At 39.9% G+C, this 19,643-nt stretch overlaps 1 protein-coding gene across 3 annotated transcripts in view; it reads left to right on the forward strand.

Annotated features, from left to right (window-relative positions):
* The window catches only part of PARN (poly(A)-specific ribonuclease), a 156,693-nt gene that overhangs the window by 2,611 nt on the left and 134,439 nt on the right, over positions 1-19,643 (forward strand). For 2 of the 3 annotated variants that reach the window (XM_058570015.1, XM_058570016.1), the window contains exons 5-9: positions 32-113; positions 4,441-4,501; positions 10,700-10,865; positions 11,564-11,629; positions 18,487-18,525. In XM_058570015.1, coding sequence (XP_058425998.1) covers positions 32-113; positions 4,441-4,501; positions 10,700-10,865; positions 11,564-11,629; positions 18,487-18,525 — 414 coding nt within the window. The remainder of the gene's footprint in view (positions 1-31; positions 114-4,440; positions 4,502-10,699; positions 10,866-11,563; positions 11,630-18,486; positions 18,526-19,643) is intronic. The other variant, XM_058570017.1, reaches the window with a different exon arrangement.

The following is a 19,643-nucleotide window of genomic DNA, read 5'->3' on the forward strand; positions in this document are numbered from 1 at the left end:
CCTAAGTCTCCTTTTATCTTATTTTTCCCAGGTATATAACAAAGTCATTTAACTTCTATGTTTTCCCGAAACCCTTCAATAGATCCTCACCAGATGTCAAATTTGTTTGTCAGGTTAGTAGTATCATTGAGTTTTTTTCTGTTATGAGTTGCTGATGAGGCAGCATGAAATTGTGGAATCAGAATTGTCTTTAAAATTTGGTTCTACCACTAACATTGGGCTTTGGGCAAATCATTTCACCTCTCTGACCTTTAGTTTTAGAGTTGTAAATTAATGACACTCTTATCTCCCCCGTTACTTCAGAATGAATTAAGGAGTAAGATGCAAGAGACAGACAGATGGAAATCAGAACATTAGCTTTATTATTCGTAAAGCTGAATTGGAGACATGGCTTCATAATGTGGCTCTATTTGGGATTTTTAATATCTTACCCCTGAAGTGAACCTACAGATCAGGACCTGCAGGCTGCTTCCTACCCTGTCTCCTTGCACCCATCCCCAACGGTAGAGCTTTATTTTCTGGAAGAGCAGAGTATGTGTATCCTGTACAAAAAGAGAGAACCCAAAAGGGGCTAATTACATATGCTCAGTTCCTTTTCCCAAGCTCACCATTTAAGAAAGAGGGGTGGAAAAAGACCACTGTTTCCTCCTGAGGAGGAGAGGGCTTATTTTATGAGCCAAGGTAAGGATCCAGGGAGAGTCCCCATTAGGACATCGCTTTAGAGTTGTGGCTGACCAGGTAGACACTCAGTAATATCAGTTTCCCCTTTCTGCCCTCTTGTAAATTGTTGTAATGGATAAGGAGAATGTGAATAAATGATATAGTGTATGGATATGTGATTAACAATGACTGTTAATCTTTTCTCCCTTACAATTTTGTGCCCTGGCTTCTCTCCCAATAGCAACGTCAGTTCATTTGAGTCTTCCCATCTTTCCCTTCTCCTGCTTGAAAGTGGTAATGCAGTTAAGAAAGCCTGGAGGGTAGGCTTCTGAGTGACTGAGTCATGTCAAATTCTTTCTGTAATAAGGCAGGATATAAACAAATGAAATTAAGAGTTAATTGTATGCCTGGGGCTGAAGAGAAAAGGTGAAGGTAATTTTCGTCTTGTAAGCTGTTTTCTTAAATTAGCAAATAAACCATAGTTAATATTTATGTGACATTTGTGTGGAAATAGTTTTCCAGCAGTTCCAGGAGAAGACACTTACTTACAGTGGGTTCCACAGCTTTAGCCAGGTGTTAATCAAATAAAAGCAGACAGTGGCAATGAGACACCTTAGGGATGATGCTCTGTTCTAAAAGAGCGATATAGTATGGCTATTCCACGAAATGTATTGGAGACAGATCAGAAGAACTCTACTCACTGTACAAAGCCATTCTGTGCTTACCCCTGGAACACTTCATGCAGTTCTAGTTCTAGCTTTTTTGTGTGTGTGAGGAAGATCGGCCCTGTGCTAACATCTACCAATCCTCCTCTTTTTTTTTTGCTGAGGAAGACTGGCTCCGGGCTAACATCCGTGCCCATCTTCCTCCACTTTCTATGGGACGCCGCCGTAGCATGGCTTGACAAGTGGTGCGTCGGTGCGCGCCCAGGATCCGAACCGGCGAACCCCGGGCTGCCACAGCAGAGTGCACACACTTAACAGCTTGCACCACCGGGCTGGCCCCTAGTTCTAGCTTTTTTCTTTAATATAGACAAAATCCTAATATTCATATTTTATATAACTTGCATTTTCCACTCAACACATCTTCATATTTCATAGTATGGATATGTGTAATTTTTTAAATTAGAATTTAGAAGCCTTCCAATGGTTCCCTGTTTTAAACAATGCTATAGTCACCATCCATGTGCAGTATATCTTGGTGTATATGTAGGAATATTTTTATAGGATAGATTTCCTGGAAGGGGAATTACTGGCTCATAGGGCATATGCGTTTAAGATTTTGATGCATGCCTCAAATTGCTGTGCTCATCTCTTGAATCCTGAAAATGGTACATTTAGGACAAATCAAAGGCAGTGGATAGTAAACCACAAGTAGATCTTGTTAGTTCAAAGGGTTTTTTTTTTTAATTATGGTAAAAAATACATAATATAAAACTTACTATTTTAAGTGGTTTTAAGTTCAGTAGCATTAAGTACATTTACATCGTTGTGCAACCTAAAGGGTAAAGGGTGTCATTTGAGTGAAAAATATATAGCTTCAAAAAGGGAATGGATGGGGGGCCGGCCCGGTGGCCAAAGCGGTTAAGTGCGCGCGCTCCGCTGCAGCGGCCTGGGGTTCGCTGGTTCACATCCTGGGCGTGCTCCAACGCACTGCTTGTCAAGCCATGCTGTGGCGGCGTCCCATATAAAGTGGAGGAAGATGGGCATGGATGTTAGCCCAGGGCCAGTCTTCCTCAGGAAAAAGAGGAGGATTGGCAGATGTTAGCTCAGGGCCAATCTTCCTCACAAAAAAAAAAAAAAAGGGAATAGACGAATCTTTGATTCTGGATTTTTAAAGAGAAGGAAGTTAGGATTTTTTGGAATGTAGTGACAAGAGAAACAAAAATGCCTTTCCATAATTCATCTTTCAGTGCCCCTGTCAGGGATGGAATATTTAGGTGGGCAAAAGTATAAGAATACTCAGGCGTGGTAGACAGAAAGGAGGCTTGTGGGGGCCGGCCCCGTGGCATAGCGGTTAAGTGCTCGTACTCTGCTGTTGGCGGCCCGGGTTCGGATCCTGGGCGCGCACCGATGCACCGCTTGTCAGGCCATGCCGTGGCAGTGTCCCACATAAAGTGGAGGAAGATGGGCACAGATGTTAGCTCAGGGCCAGTCTTCCTCAGCAAAAAGAGGAAGGATTGGCATGGATGTTAGCTCAGGGCTGATCTTCCTCATGAAACAAAAATAAAGTAAAATAAAAAAGAAAGGAGGCTTGTGGCCCAAGTCAGAAGACATTGGATCTTGGTTCAAAACGGGATAAAGGGGCCGACCTGGTGGTGTAGTGGTTAAATGCACGCTCTCCGCTGCTGTAGCCTGCTGTTTGCAGGCTCACATCCTGGGCATGAACCGACACACTGCTCATCAAGCCATGCTGTGGCAGTGTCCCATATAAAGTAGAAGAAGATGGACACGGATGTTAGCCCAGGGCCAATCTTCTTCAGCAAAAAGAGGAGGATTGGTAATGGATGTTAGCTCAGGGCTAGTCTTCCTCACACACACACAAAAAAACAGGATAAAAAGAGTTGCTTGTTTTAAACCATAGAAAACCGGGACATGATGGAAAATGATGTACATGTACCCAAGTTTGTGTGTGTGTGTCTGTGGTAAGATTGCCTTTTTATATCCCACCATATTTTTAAAAGAATTTGTTGGCTAATAAAGATATATTCAGTGTTTACCTTTTTACATAAGGTTAAAAAAATAAATGAAAAAATGGAAGAAAAGAAAAATGAGAATCTGATCGCTATGGTATGATTAGAATGCAGAATTTGTGCCAAAGAAAGTTTCAACTCTTTGTCTCTGAGCTTCCTACCAAAAGGGGGACACACACTATCAATTCTGTGGTCCATAGGATCAAAACAAACCAGGGCTCAGGACAAGTTCAGTAAAGAAATCCTTAATGTAGAAAACCTTGCCTTCAACCATATCTCTAAAGCGAATACCGAATGAATCTAGTGGGACTGGTACAATGTCCCTCCATCTAGAGTGAGGTATCATGTCAAAGTACATTTCAGGAAAGGTAGTTCTATGAGGGGCCAGATTAAAATGATTCAGGTGTGTCGCCTTCTCATGTTCTGACTTAAACCAAGAGTAGCTACAGTAATGTTTTCTATTCTGCAGTCAGTTTAAGAACTTTGTGATTTTGCCATTCTTGTGCACCATGTGTAATATTATTTACCTAATACTTTAAATTTTCTTACCTGTTTCAACTCACCCTAGGTTTGAGATATGTTTGTTTAATAAGGCTTGTTACTGGGAACTTTTCTGTATTTTGCTCTTGAATGTAAAGAACATCCACTTAAGATTTTGGGTTTTTAGAGCCTCATTTGAAGTGGATGTTGATGTCTTACAGCCTGTACATGTGAGCTACCTTCAACTTGAACCTGGGGTGAGATAATATAAATATATTTTATTTCTGTTTATAATCTCCTAGTCAGTACAGCGATCAGGAGTTTTCTGCCTTTTGGGAGAATATATGTTCACCAAGTAAAATTTTCTTAAATACTGTGAAACAAGGGATATTTGTTTTATAAGCTATAAAGGAGAAGAGCCCAGGTAGTTTAAGTACATTAATGGATTATTTGGCAGCCTTGGAGTAGAAATCCTGTCTTCTGACCTTTGGTATGTTGCTTCCCTGCCTGGTTGTCTTTGTTTACTCCCCTGAGTTACTTCTCTGTGTCTGTTTACATACCTGCCACTAACATCCCTGAAATGTGCCTTCTCTTTACTCTTGTTTCAGAGCTCAAGCATTGACTTTCTAGCAAGCCAAGGATTTGATTTTAATAAAGTTTTTCGCAATGGTAAGGTTATGTGTGACTTATCCTTAGAGCTTGTAAATCTGGATTTGGTTGAGAATTATCTTTTTGTGCCTGCTATCTGAGATAGGATCTTGGATTTCCAGTACATCATGTGCAGCCTTAGAGTTTTTAATAACTCTTTTATTGTGCCTTTTTTTTTTTTAAGCCTAGTCAACCATGAACTGAACAGGAGAGTAGATGCTACTCCATTTAGCTGTAATGAGGCCTCTCAGACTCCTGATTTATTGAGTGCAGTTTATTCTACCACTGACGTGGCTTAGTCGCCTAACAGACCACCCATGGGGAGCGCTTCCCTGTTTTCCTTCAGTGAGACAAGTGGTCTGGTATAGTACATTAAAAAGTGGCCATATTCCAGTAATGCTGTAATGCAAAACTCCCTTTTCCAATTGGCATTTGTTTTATAATTGGAGATGGTTTCTCATGGGAGGAAAAAAGTCTCCATAGACTGCACAGTCACGATGGCTACCTTGCTGCTGTGATGGGCTGGTGAGCATCCTGAGGAAAGAGACTGTGTCTCATTCCATATCTCCAGGGCATAGCGTGGTACTGTGTTAGGGAGATGACCATCAAATATTCAGTGAGTGAGTACTGGACGTTAGAGCACACCAGAGTGGTTTTGCTTCCTCCATTCATTTATTTTCCGAAAAGTGTTTGGGAAAGCCTCTGGTTTCCCAGCAGTAGTCAGCGCCTTCTGCCATAAGGTCAATAACTACTTTTAATTTAATTATTCTCGTAGATTGTATTCTTTTCCCATAGTAAATGTGTAATTATTAAGTGAGTTAAGGAAGGAGATTTTTCTCAACAAAAGTACTACAACATAGACTTCAAATAAATTCACTTCCCCCCAGCATGATCTAGCGAGGCCTTTAGAACGCATGCCGTATTGTTTTTTTAATTGCTTCAGTGGTGCTGCATCTTAATTTCTATTGATGCTTTTGTTTTTTGGAAATACTAAAAAAAGTTTTGGAGCCAAAACTGCTTAACATAGTGGGTGAGCCAGCTGGGTAACACAATTTAGGTGTTATAAAATAGTTTTTTCCTTTGGCTCATACTTGACTCTGAAAGCCATTATAGAATACAAGTTCCAAATGTAGTTAGAACACTATATTGGAATAAGTACAAAAATATTTTGAAGGAACTACTTGTTTTATTGTTTATTATGTTATTTGTTTCGTTTACTGGTTATTATGTTTATTTATTATCATTGTTTTATAGTCAGACCTTGGAATATTTTAGTCACAACTGATCAGGACTCCTAGGCCATCTACTTTTACTAAGACTCTTATCCTCACTCTGTTGTTGATGCTATCTAAATCTGATCTAGACCTTCACTTCTCTTCCTTATCAAATCTTGCCACTCTGGCTCCCTGAATGCCAGACCCTTTCCCGGCAGTCTTTTTGGAAGTGCCTTTGACTTCCTTGTCTGAAATGGAGCCCTGTGACTCCTCTTGTTACCGTTCCCCCTGCAACCCTCTCTAACACAGGTAGATTTACCTCTCTTTGTATATCTCCAGCCAGGCAGTGGTAGATAACCTTGTTCCTCATGCCACTTTCAAACCACTTGAATTCCCTCTTCTCAGGAGCCACAGTTCTTCTCAGGGCTGTTGCCTAGCTGTGCCATCCCTCTTTCTGCTGACTTCATGGGCATGGCATTCACCAACAACCTTGGCTTGGCTCATTCTCTTTCTCCCCACTCTACCTCTCTCCTCATTCTGGGTGACTTCAGCATCCACAGGGATGACCAGCATATGCTCTGTCTTATCTGCTCCTTGACCACGTGGTCAGCAGTCTTTGCTTCACCTCTCCTCAGCCATCTCCTCCCATGGTAGCATCATGGGTCTTGTCACCAGTAACTGCACCCACCTCCAACATTTCTCATTGAGAGCATTACCTCTTGTCCCTCTCATTCACGTACTCTAGTGCCTCATTTGAGCAATCTGTTGACCTCCATTGCTTTTTCACTAGTGGTTACCTTGTGCCCTCTTGTCTTGACTTCCTTCCTTATCCACATGGTCCATCATTATCCTTTCTTTTACCTCTCTCCCTGCATTGCACTTGCCTAGCAAAGTCCCAACCCTGGTTGGATTGGACCATCCACCTTCTCTGTTTTTGAGCATCCTCCGAATATTGCTGGAAAACATGACACACCTGAGCTAATTTGTCACTTTAAATTCATCACCACGAGCTTCAAATAAGCACTTAGTCGTGCTCAAAAATCCTACATTTCTGACTTAGAAATTCCCTTTCCAACTATCTAAGATGTCTGCTTTTAACCGCCTCTTTCTCCAAACCTCCCGCCCCAGCTGATGACCATGCTTCTCAATGAAAATAGAAGCCATCAGAGAAGAGCCACTTCTTGTTCTCACCACCAGATCCACAGACCTCCCCCCAGTCTGGACCCAGCCTTTTTGCTTCTCTCCCTTGCAGTGAAGAGGAGTCCCTGCACCTGTCAAAGGCTAGTCCCTGTCTCTCTGTCAGCACTGGCTCCTCCAGTTACCCTTCTCTCCTGAATTATTTTATTTTCCCTTCTCTACTGGGTCATTCCCGTCAGCCTTTGTAAACGTGCTTCAAGTACAGAGCTTCGTAATCTAGTCCATGCTTTCCTCCCGCCATTGATAGAGTCTGAACTTGGCGGTGGGGGGAGCTCATGTCTGTATTTTTTCCTAGCCTTGAACTGAATTTGGTAGTTTCTTACATTATGAATGTAGCAACAACCCCAGCAGTGTTAGCAGGATCTGGAAGTTTGTCATCAGTGAAATCTCAGGTATCTTCAAATGGCATTTGAATTGTTACAGATATCTTGAATATTATTTACATTTGTCAGTACTTTGAAATTATCATAGTTATTTCATCTGCCACTGGATCTTGTTATTTAATGTGTTGATTAAGAAGCTGATATACTGTATTGCTATATCATAGATTAAAAAAAATGTTTTGGTAACTATTTCCATATAATTACCTTCTTTTATAATCTTGTATACTTTATTTTATGCATTTAAAAACATTATTCTGAGGAAGGGTCTGTAGTCGTTTTTTGTGTGTGTGAGGAAGATCAGCCCTGAGCTAACATCCGATGCCAATCCTCCTCGTTTTTTTTTTGTTGAGTAGGATTGGCCCTGAGCTAACATCCGTGCCCATCTTCCTCTACTTTATATGGGACACCGCCACAGCATGGCTTGACAGGCAGTGCGTCGGTGTGTGCCCAGGATCCGAACCTGCGAACCCCGGGCTGTCAAAGAGGAGTGCACGCACTTAACCGCTTGTGCCACCGGGCCGGACCCTGGGGTCTGTAGTCTTTAGCAGACCGCCAAAGGGATCAGTGGCACGTGAAGGTTAAGCACGCCTGCAGGAATATCTCAGTCTTAAAATAACCCAAACCAAACCCCCTCACTTGTTTCCACTTCCCCTTCCTGGCCTGTGATGCTCCCACTCAGAGCAAAGCATCTTGAACAAGTTGTATGCTCTCCCTGTTCCTGCTTCTCCTCCACTGTTTTCTTCATCCTCTTCAGCTGGGCTTCCTTCTGCATCCTTCCACTGACACTTCGGGTTGGCCTGCCACGATCTCAAATCCAGTGACTCCCTCTTTGTCCTCATCTAATTCTACCTTTTGGTAGAATTTGACCCAGTTAATTACTCCCTCCTTCCCTAGATGCTCGCCTGCTGGCTTCCAGAACAGTGCATTCCCCTGGTTTTCCTCCAGAATCCTTAGTGTCCTGATTGGCTCTTTCTCATCTTGCCTCTTTCTAAATATTACTTTTCCTAATTGGTCTCATATATTCCATGGCTTTACTTTTTTTGTGCGTGTGAGGAAGATTAGCCCTGAGCTAACATCCGTTGCCAATCCTCCTCTTTCTGCTGAAGAAGATTGGCCCTGGGCTAACATCCGTGCCCATCTTCCTCTGTTTTATGTGGGACGCCGCCACAGCATGGCTTGATAAGCGGTGCGTAGGTCCACACCTGGGATCCAAACCTGTGAACCCCGGGGCGCCAAAGTGGAGCGTGCAAACTTAACCACTACGCCACTGGGCTGGCCCTTTACTTTTTTTATTATTAGATTATTAGAATTCCTATTTTTATTATTAGATTATTAGAATTCCTATACCTTCTCTCTCATTCCCCAAATGTTGGCATTGTACTGTTTGCTTTGTCATCCTTTCTCTCTTTATATATGTCTATATATAATTTTTTTCCTGAACCATTTTAGAGTAGTTGCAGACATGATGTTTCCCCTAGCTGGAGACGCACTGCTTCTCCAGCCATGCTGAGGCCGTGTCCCACGTACAGCAACTAGAAGGATGTGAAACTATGATGTACAACTATCTACTGGGGCTTCGGAGGGAAAAAAAAAAATTAAATTATTAAAAAAAAAAATGTCAAGGTATTAAGATCAAAGACAAACCGAGAAGCTGTTCTGGATTTAAAAAGAGAAAGATATGACAACTAAGTGAGCAATGCAGCAATGTCATTTTCCTAACTGGATTGCCGTACTGTGGTTATGTGAGAGAATGTCCTCATTTTTAGGAAATACACTACTACTTGTCTGATGTTTCCTCAGTCAAGTCCACATGCATTTATTTTTTTTTGGCAGGAACACTACAGAAGTGAGTGTGTGTGTGCTTCTTAGGGCATCATATCAGGAGGCACATGATGTCGATTTGTGCCGTTATGGTGATATTCACCTTTCTTATAATTGTGGAAAAATACACATAAAATTTATCTTAACCATGTTAAAGTATACAGTTCAGTAGTGTTAAGTACATTGATATTGTGAGCCGTTGGTGTTGTTAGCTTTGATCACTTTTTTCACCAGTTAGTTTTAGCATCCATTGATGATTCTTCTTGAAACAATTGTTGGCAAATGGTGATTTTCTAATTCCCTTGTTCTTTCTACAAAGTTCATTAGTGTCCCACGGCTTTTGATACCACCTGTATCCTGATGATACCTAAATTTATATCTCAACACCTTTCTTCTATACTGTAGACTTATATCTTCAGTTCTTAATTTGAGTATACCCGTAGATGATTTAATATGTCCAGGAAGGAGTTTTTGACTTTTATCCTTGGAACCCTAAACCTATTCTTTGCCTGGTTTTCCCTACCTAAATTAAGAGGCCTTACCGTCTTCTCAATTGCTTACACCTAAGTGTCATTTTATATTTTGCCCTTCCCTTTAGCCCTCACCTCCAGTATATCAGCAAGTTCTATCTCTCCTGTTTCTAAAATCATTCTCTCCATCTCTGTAGTCTAAGCCAGGGTCACAAACTATGGCCTGCTGCCTGTTTTGTAAATGAGATTTTATTGGGACACAGCCAAGCCCATTCAGTTACTCATTGTGTAGTACTCTTTTCATGCTACAAGAGCACAGCTGAGTAGTTGCAATGGAGACCCCATATGGCCCACAAGCCTAAAACATTTACTCTTTGTCCCTTTAAGGAAAAGTTTGTTGACCTCTGATCTAAGTGATCATCTCTTGCCTGAACGATTGCAGTGGGCAGTTGCTTCTAGCTGACCTCCCTACTTCAACTCTCATAGGTGTCAAAATGATCTTTTAAAAAAACGTGAAGCAGATAATGTAATTATCTTGCATAAATCTAATGGCATCCCATTGCTCTTAGAATAAAATACATTCTTACTGTGGTCTCTGTGGGCCTGCACAGTCTTGTTCCATCCTCTCTCTAATCTGACCTCATGCTGTTCTCCTGCTCACTATGTTCTGACCATACCAGCTTCCTTGCTGTTTTTGGAGCAGTCCAAGCCGTTTCCATCCTCTAGGCATTTCTACTTATTCCCCTGCCTGAAATATTCTTCCCCTAGCTCTTTGCATGTCTGATTCATTCTTATCTTTCGGGTCTTCCCTCACAGTGGCCGTCTCTGATCATCCTGTGTAAAGTCATTCCCTCACTACAGAGCAGGATGCGTCTACTTTGTTCACTGTGAAATTCCCCAGTGCCTAATACAGTGCGTGGCACAGCGTACGTGCCAAATAAAAATATGTTGAAAGAAGAATGAGTGGAGTGCGTGAATAGACAAACATATTTCAAAATCATTTGCTTTTTCTGTTGACTTTTTGAGATATAGTTAAATATAGTAAATCTTTCCTGAGTGTTTTAGACTCTTTGTTAAAAAATTTTTATGTTAAGCAGTTACTTCTTCTAATGCATTCTTTTAAAAACTGTTTAGGAATTCCATATTTAAATCAGGAAGAAGAAAGACAGTTAAGAGAGCAGTATGATGAAAAACGTTTACAGTCCAATGGTGCAGGAGCTCTATCGTATGTATCTCCTAATGCTTCAAAATGTCCCATAACAATTCCTGAGGATCAGAAGAAGTTTATTGACCAAGTAGTGTAAGTTCCTAAACTGAAACCAAATGTACATTGAGTAATGTGTATTGGGCAGGACCGACATCTGTATCTGAAACTTGGGCTACCCATGCAGAGTACACACAGAGGAGTGATGTTGTGAGTGGCAGGATTTAGTTGTGGCATATCTGAATTTGTGTAAAAACAGCACATTGTAAATAGAATTCTGTGTACTGTATTTAGACTTGTCACATGTTGCTAGACAAGAGACTGTCTCAGCAAGTGGGTAGACCTGCATGGACCAAGGGCCTGACAGCCACTGTCCAGTTTCCCTAAGAGGAGCAAAACAGGCCCGCGAAACAGGCCCGTTCAGATATTTGCAACATGCCCACATGTTTTTCTACCACGGTGAAGTTTCTGACAAGCAAAAGTGCCACTGGAGGAGTGTCTGTCTTGTCTTGTTTAGTTTACTTGTCTGTATAACTGCTTTATTAGAAAACTAAAAATTTTAATCACTGGTATTGATGAGAAGTTGTCACTAACTCTTATAAATAACAAGAACAAAAAGAATATGCCAAAATAAAGTATTTTTCTACTGAACTAAAAAGTTATAACATGATTTGATAAAATTACGTTGTCATATGTTCTTATATTTATATGGCTTTTGGGTATGATTATTCTGTTGGTTGATGACTTCATTCCTTAAGGGTATTGATGGTCATGTTTTTATTTTAATTCCTCAGAGAGAAAATAGAAGATTTATTACAAAGTGAAGAAGACAAGAACTTGGATTTAGAGCCATGTACTGGGTTAGTTGCCCTGAATATTTTCACATGTTCTTTTTTTGGAAGGGTAGATGATTTCTGGCGTGCATTTGGTCTTTTAAAAACACATTCATAAATAGTCTTTTTATTATAGATAGATTCCCAAGACTGAAGCACTAACCTCAGCATTAACACAGTGGAGACGACGGTATATTAAGACGCTGAATGAATGCTGTGTCTCCTCCTGGAGGGGAGAAAACTTGCGCAGCTTTGGCTTTAAGTTATACTCAAGAGTGGCGTAATTATTTTAGCCTCGAGGAGTGCTTATTACACAAAGGCTCTAGAAGAGAAGAATTCCCTGTCAGGCTACTTCTATCCTTTAATTTCTCTCTGCAGTAAAAAACATCAGTGTTTCAAAGAGTCAGTAACTCAAACATCCTATTTTCCTTTAACTGTGACTAGCTTCACAAAAGTGTTTTAATGCATCTGTCTGCTTTAAACTCCTGTTATACAGCCACAGGAAGTAATACTTTGGTTAGACAAGAACCTCTTCTATAAAGGCAATATAATAATATTAAAGAACATTTTAATGAAGATGAGTGATGAGGAATCCTTCCACCTCAAACATCCTGCCTGTTTTTTGTTTGCTATTACCTGTCACTTCTAATGAAGTCTCTTTTAAAAATTAGATGTCTTTCCCAAACAGTGCTTAGTCAGTTTGAATTTTCTTTTTTTTTTTTTTTTTTTGATTTTTATTGATATTTTAATGGTTTCTAACATTGTGAAATTTTGGGTTGTACATTTTTGTTTGTCCATCACCCCATATATGACTCCCTTCACCCCTTGTGCCCACCCCCCACCCCCACTTCCCGGGTAACCACAGTCCAGTTTTCTCTGTCCATGTGTTGGTTTATATTCCATATATGAGTGAGATCATACAGTGTTTGTCTTTCTCTTTCTGGCTTATTTCACTTAACATAATACGCTCCAGGCCCATCCATGTTGTTGCAAATGGGACGATTTTGTCTTTTTTTATGGCTGAGTAGTATTCCATTGTATATATATACCACATTTTCTTAATCCAGTCGTCAGTCGAGGGACACTTAGGTTGCTTCCACTTCTTGGCTATGGTGAATAATGCTGCAATGAACATAGGGGTGCATAAGCCTCTTTGGATTGTTGATTTCAGGTGCGTTGGATAGATTCCCAGTAGTGGGATGGCTGGATCATAGGGCATCTCTATTTTTAATTCTTTGAGGAATCTCCATACCGTTTTCCATAGAGGCTGCACCAATTTGCATTCCCACCAGCTGTGTATGAGGGTTCCTGTTTCTCCACATCCTCTCCAACATTTGTTGTTTTTTGTCTTGGTGATTATAGCCATTCTAACGGGCGTGAGGTGGTATCTTAGTGTTGTTTTGATTTGCATTTCCCTGATGATTAGTGATGTTGAGCATCTTTTCATGTGCCTATTGGCCATCTGTATATCTTCCTTGGAGAAGTGTCTGTTCATTTCCTCTGCCCATTTTTTGATCGGGTTGTTTGTTTTTTTGTTGTTCAATTGTGTGAGTTCTTTATATATTATGGAGATCAACCCCTTGTCAGATGTATGTTTTGCAAATATTCTCTCCCAGCTGGTTGGTTGTTTGTTCATCTTGATTCTGATTTCATTTGTCTTATAAAAGCTCTTTAGTCTGATAAAGTCCCACTTGTTTATTTTTTCTTTAGTTTCCCTAGTCTAGGTAGGCATGTCATCCGAAAAGATTCCTTTAAACCCAATGTCAAATAGTGTGTTGCCTATATTTTCTTCTATGAGTTTTATAGTTTCAGGTCTCACCTTCAGGTCTTTGATCCATTTTGAGTTAATTTTTGTGAATGGCGATAGCACATGGTCCACTTTCATTCTTTTGCATGTGGATGTCCAGTTTTCCCAACACCATTTATTGAAGAGACTTTCCTTTCTCCATTGCATGTCCTTAGCACCTTTGTCGAAAATTAGCTGTCCGTATATGTGTGGTTTTATTTCTGGGCTTTCAATTCTGTTCCATTGATCTGTGTGTCTGTTTTTGTACCAGTACCATGCTGTTTTGATTACTATTGCTTTGTAGTATGTTTTGAAGTCAGGAATTGTGATGCCTCCTGCTTTGTTCTTTTTCTTTAGGATTTCTTTAGCTATTCGGGGTCTTTTGTTGCCCCATATAAATTTTAGTATTCTTTTTTCTATTTCTGTGAAGAATGTCATTGGGATTCTGATTGGGATTGCATTGAATCTGTAGATTGCTTTAGGTAATATAGACATTTTAACTATGTTTATTCTTCCGATCCACGTGCATGGGATATCTTTCCATTTCTTTATGTCATCGTAGATTTCCCTCAATAATGTCTTGTAGTTCTCATTGTATAGGTCCTTCACCTCCTTGGTAAGATTTATTCCTAGGTATTTTATTCTTTTTGATGCAATTGTAAATGGTATTATCTTTTTGAGCTCTCTTTCTGTTAGTTCATTATTAGCATATAGAAATGCAACTGATTTTTGTAGATTGATTTTGTACCCTGCAACTTTGCTGTAGTTGTTGATTGTTTCTAACAGTTTTCCAACAGATTCTTTAGGGTTTTCTATATCTACAATCATGTCATCTGCAAATAGTGAGAGTTTCACTTCTTCGTTACCTATTTGGATTCCTTTTATTCCTTTTTCTTGCCTAATTGCTCTGGCCAAAACCTCCAGTACTATGTTGAACAGGAGTGGTGAGAGTGGGCAGCCCTGCCTCGTTCCTGTTCTCAGAGGAATGGCTTTCAGTCTTTCCCCGTTGAGTATGATGTTAGCTGTGGGTTTGTCATATATGGCCTTTATTATGTTGAGGTACTTTCCTTCTATTCCCATTTTATTGAGAGTTTTTATCATAAATGGATGTTGTATCTTGTCAAATGCCTTCTCTGCGTCTATTGAGACGATCATGTGGTTTTTATTCTTTGTTTTGTTGATGTGATGTATCACGTTGATTGATTTGCGGATGTTGAACCATCCCTGCGTCTCTGGTATAAATCCCACTTGATCATGGTGTATGATCTTTTTAATATATTGTTGTATTCGGTTTGCCAATATTTTGTTGAGGATTTTTGCATCAATGTTCATCAGCGATATTGGCCTGTAATTTTCTTTCTTTGTATTGTCTTTGTCTGGTTTCGGTATCAGGGTGATGTTGGCCTCATAGAATGATTCAGGAAGTGTTCCATCTTCCTCTATTTTTTGGAATAGTTTGAGGAGGCCATATGGGTATTAAATCTTCTTTGAATGTTTGGTAAAATTCACTGGAGAAGCCATCTGGTCCTGGACTTTTATTTTTTGGGAGGTTTTTGATTACTATTTCAATCTCTTTACTTGTGATTGGTCTATTCAGATTCTCCATTTCTTCTTGGTTCAATTTTGGGAGGTTGTATAAGTCTAAGAATTTATCCATTTCTTCTAGATTGTCCAATTTGTTGGCATATAATTTCTCATAGTATTCTCTTATAATCCTCTGTATTTCCATGGTATCCGTTGTAATTTCTCCTCTTTCATTTCTAATTTTATTTACTTGAGCCTTTTCTCTTTTTTTCTTAGTTAGCCTGGCTAAGGGTTTGTCTATTTTGTTTATCTTCTCGAAGAACCAACTCTTTGTTTCATTAATCCTTTCTACTGTTTTTTTGGTCTCAATATCATTTATTTCTGCTCTGATTTTTATTATTTCTCTCCTTCTGCTGGCTTTGGGCTTTGTTTGTTCTTCTTTTTCTAGTTCTGTTAGGTGTAATTTAAGGTTGCCTATTAGGGCTTTTTCTTGTTTGTTAAGGTGGGCTTGTATCGCTATGAGTTTCCCTCTCAGGACCGCTTTTGCTGCGTCCCATATGGTTTGATATGGCATGTTATCATTTTCGTTTGTTTCCAGATAGTTTTTGATTTCTCCTTTAATTTCATCAATGATCCATTGGTTGTTCAGTAGCATGTTGTTTAATCTCCACATTTTTGTCACTTTCCCAGTTTTTTTTTCCTGGTTCATTTCCAGTTTCATAGCCTTATGGTCTGAAAAGATGCTTGTTATGATTTCAATCTTCTTAAATTTATTGAGGCTTGCTTTGTTTCCCAACATATGGTCTATCCTAGAGAATGTTCCATGCGCGCTTGAGAAGAATGTGTAGTCAGCTGTTTTTGGGTGGAGTGCTCTGTATATGTCTACTAGGTCCATCTCGTCCAGTTTTTCATTTAAGTCTAATATTTCTTTATTAACTTTTTGTCTGGATGATCTATCCATTGCTGTAAGTGGGGTGTTAAGATCCCCTACTATTATTGTGTTGTTGTTGATTTCTCCTTTTAGGTTTGTTAATAGTTGTTTTATGTACATTGGTGCTCCTATGTTGGGTGCATATATATTTATAAGTGATATGTCTTCTTGATGGAGTGTCCCTTTTATCATTATATATTTCCCTTCTTTGTCTTTCTTAACCTGTTTTATCTTGAAGTCTACTTTGTCTGATATGAGTATGGCAACACCTGCTTTCTTTTGTTTGCCATTAGCTTGGAGTATTGTCTTCCATCCTTTCACTCTGAGCCTGTGCTTGTCTTTAGTGCTAAGATGTGTTTCCTGAAGGCAGCATATTGTTGGGTCTTGCTTTTTAATCCATCCTGCCACTCTGTATCTTTTGATTGGAGAGTTCAATCCATTTACATTTAGGGTAATTATTGAAATATGAGGGTTGAATGTTGCTGTTTTGTCACTTATTTTCTGGTTCTTTTGCATTTCCTTTGTTTCTTGTCCCATTTGTTTTGGACTGCCAATTCAGTTTGGTTGTTCTGTCTTATGATTCTTCTAGTTTTCTCTTTGTTTATCATATGTGGTTTTAATTTGATTATTTGTTTAGTGGTTACCTTGGGGTTTGGGCGAAAAATCTTCTGTATGAGATAGTCCATTATCTGATAGCCTCCTATTTCCTTATACTAAGTCAATTCAGTCACTTTCCTCTTCCCCTTCTAAGTTGCTCTTGTTATACCTTATTCTATCTTGTGTTGTGGCTGTGTGTTTACAGTGATGAGGTTAAATTTATTTTTGGTGAATTTCTTCCTTTGATCTTTGAGTTTAGTATTTAAGTGGTTGCTAACCTATTCCGGTAAAGATCTACTATTTCTCTGATTTTGTCTACCTACTTTTCTCCTTACTCCAAGCTTTGTGTTCCCTTTCTCTTCTTGTTTTCAGGCCTGAGGGCCTTCTTGAGTATTTCTTGTAGTGGCGGTCTCGTGGCCATGAACTCCCTTAGCTTTTGTTTATCTGGGAGAGTTACTATTTCTCCATCATATTTGAAGGATATTTTTGCTGGATAGAGTATTCTTGGCTGAAAGTTTTTGTCTTTTAGTATTTTGAATATATCATTCCAGTCTCTTCTAGCCTGAAAAGTTTCTGTTGAGAAATCCGCTGAGAGCCTGATGGGAGTTCCTTTGTACGTTATTTTTTGTTTTTGTCTAGCTGCCCTTAATATTGTTTCTTTGTCGTTGACCCTGGCTAGCCTTACCACTAGGTGTCGTGGTGAAGGCCTTTGTCTGTTAATATATATAGGAGTCCTGTTGGCTTCGCTTACTGGTATTTCCTGCTCCTTCCCCAGATTTGGGAAATTTTCAGCTATTATTTCCTTGAATAGGCTCTCTGTTCCTCTTTCCCTCTCCTCTCCCTCAGGAATACCTATAATTCTTATGTTACATTTTCTAATAGAGTCCGATATTTCTCGGAGTCTTTCTTCATTTCTTTTTAGTCTTAGTTCTCTCTCTTCTTCCATCTGGAGTATATCTGTATTCCTATCCTCTAAAGTACTAATTCTTTCCTCCATATTGTCAGCTCTGTTCTTTAAAGATTCCAGATTCTCCTTTATCTCCTCCATTGTGTTCTTCATCTCCATCAGCCCTGATAGGTTTTTCTTTATGATTTCAATCTCTTTTGTGAAGAAACTCCTAATCTCATTTAATTGTTTGTCTGTGTTGTCTCGTATTTCGTTGAGTGTTTTTATGATAGCTATTTTGAAATCTCTGTCATTTAGTTTATGGATTTCTGTGTCTTCGGGGTTGATTTCTGGGTGCTTGTCATTTTGTTTCTGGTCTGGTGATTTCATATATTTTTGCATTGTGGTTCCTGTGTTGGTTTTGATTTTCCTCATCCTGGAAGTCTCTGGTTGCAATTTTCACCTGCCGCCACTGTGTGGTGGTAAAGGGCTGTGTAGTCTAAGCCCCCTGCGCTCTGCCCCAGTTTTTCTGCTGCGATCCGCAGTTTTGTTTTGTTTTGTTTTGTTTCTTTTCCCCACTGCGATCCACGGGTCCAGTCCAGTTTATTCAGGTCTGCCTCGGACCGCTAGATCTGGTCGAGCTGCAGACTCCGGGTTGCGGGGAGGGGGGAGCTCTCTCTTTTGCCCTCTGGGTCCCTGACGTGGGAGGCTTCTCGTTTGCCCCTCTTTATCCGCTCTCTGGGTTGCTCAGATGTTGATGGTAGCCCTGTGGCTCCTCTGAGCCCTCTGTGCGGGAGTTTCCCACTGGCTGAGAGAGCCCGAAGAGCTACAGTTTCCCGCCGAGGGCCGCCCCTCCCCCCTCTCTGGGAGCCGCGCGGACCGGATCGCTGATCTGATGGGGAGGGAGCGGAGTTCTCCTTACCTCTCCCCACTTCCTCCGGGGGCCCAGCACGTTCCGCTCTCAGATGTGCGGCAGTGTGGATCCCTCCGCTCCAGCTTTTGACTGTCTGGGATTCCGTTGTTGGTCTGTGGCTGTTACTTTTGTTGTATTTTGTGGGGGAAGAATTCACGGGAAAGCTCACTCCGCCATGATGCTGACGTCACTCCTCGAATTTTCTTTTAATGAGCCCAAATCAGTAACTTTTCTTTTGTTTTTATAGGTTCCAAAGAAAACTAATTTATCAGACTTTGAGCTGGAAGTAAGTGTTGTTTATATTATATGTGAGAGCTCTGTGAGGGACCCAGGATGTAAAAACTAAATATGATCTCCTAGCTCTCATTTCATTATTGAAATTCTGCAGTTTTTGGGATCTGACCATACCACCTTCTTGGGCAGTGCTTTATTTTGTTATTTGCTCCTACTTTCTTAAGTTGAGTGCCCACTTAATTTATTTTCTTTGTTATTGCTTCTTAGTTGATGCTTTAAAGCCTTTAAATTTTCTTTTCCTTAGCTCTTTGGCATTATTGATTAAGTTTTAGATGAGTGGTGGTTTTGTTCTTTGAAGGTATGCGATAAAGATTTGGTTTTAAGACCTAGAAATATTCAGATGAATCCTTGTTCTAAAGCAGGGGTTAGACCATGGATGGGCTTCAGGAGGTCTGTGAATCCCCTGAAATAATATCCAAAATTTTTTGCATGCTGGAGGGGTTTCCGTTGGTTTCATTGTATTTTCAAGTGCTCTCTAACCCAAAAATTGAACATGAGTATTGGACAGATGGATGTTTGCATTTGACTTTGTTTGGGGTTCTTGTTCTTTCTTTAGAGCTTGCCATTGACTTGTATACTGGGAATTTACTCTGAACAAAACAGGAAAAGAGCCATTGTCCTTTGACCAGGCTGCTTTCCTGTTATATTATCTTTGCAACGTACTCCATGTGGGTTCCAGATTCCTCTCCTTGGCTGATGCAAACTACCTTGCCAAACTACAGCAGACTTCCCCTGTGTATGCCCCATACCATCTGAAAAGACTTTCAAAATTTCACTTAGGAAGTAAGCATTATTATATTTGGAAGCAAGATTTGACTGTGTGGTAATGAGTTGAGTGTATTACATGATGTATGACATTTCAGAAAATGCCTAAGTCCTAAAAAAATTAATCTGAAATCAGATACATTCTTTTGTTTTAAGAACAGAGATAGAGAAACATTTAGCAGCTGAAATATTATGGAATAAGCTTACTATAAAGTCTTCATTGTGGTAATGTTTATTTCATATTTAATAAAACTTATTTAATTAAATTATGGCCATATAGTTGCTTTTAAAATACTTAGGGTTTTAACTGTCATTGTCTAATCTACTCATGTCATATTTTCTTTC

This window comes from Diceros bicornis, chromosome 26 (assembly GCF_020826845.1).
Source record: "Diceros bicornis minor isolate mBicDic1 chromosome 26, mDicBic1.mat.cur, whole genome shotgun sequence".
In the NCBI taxonomy this organism is placed as follows: domain Eukaryota; kingdom Metazoa; phylum Chordata; class Mammalia; order Perissodactyla; family Rhinocerotidae; genus Diceros; species Diceros bicornis.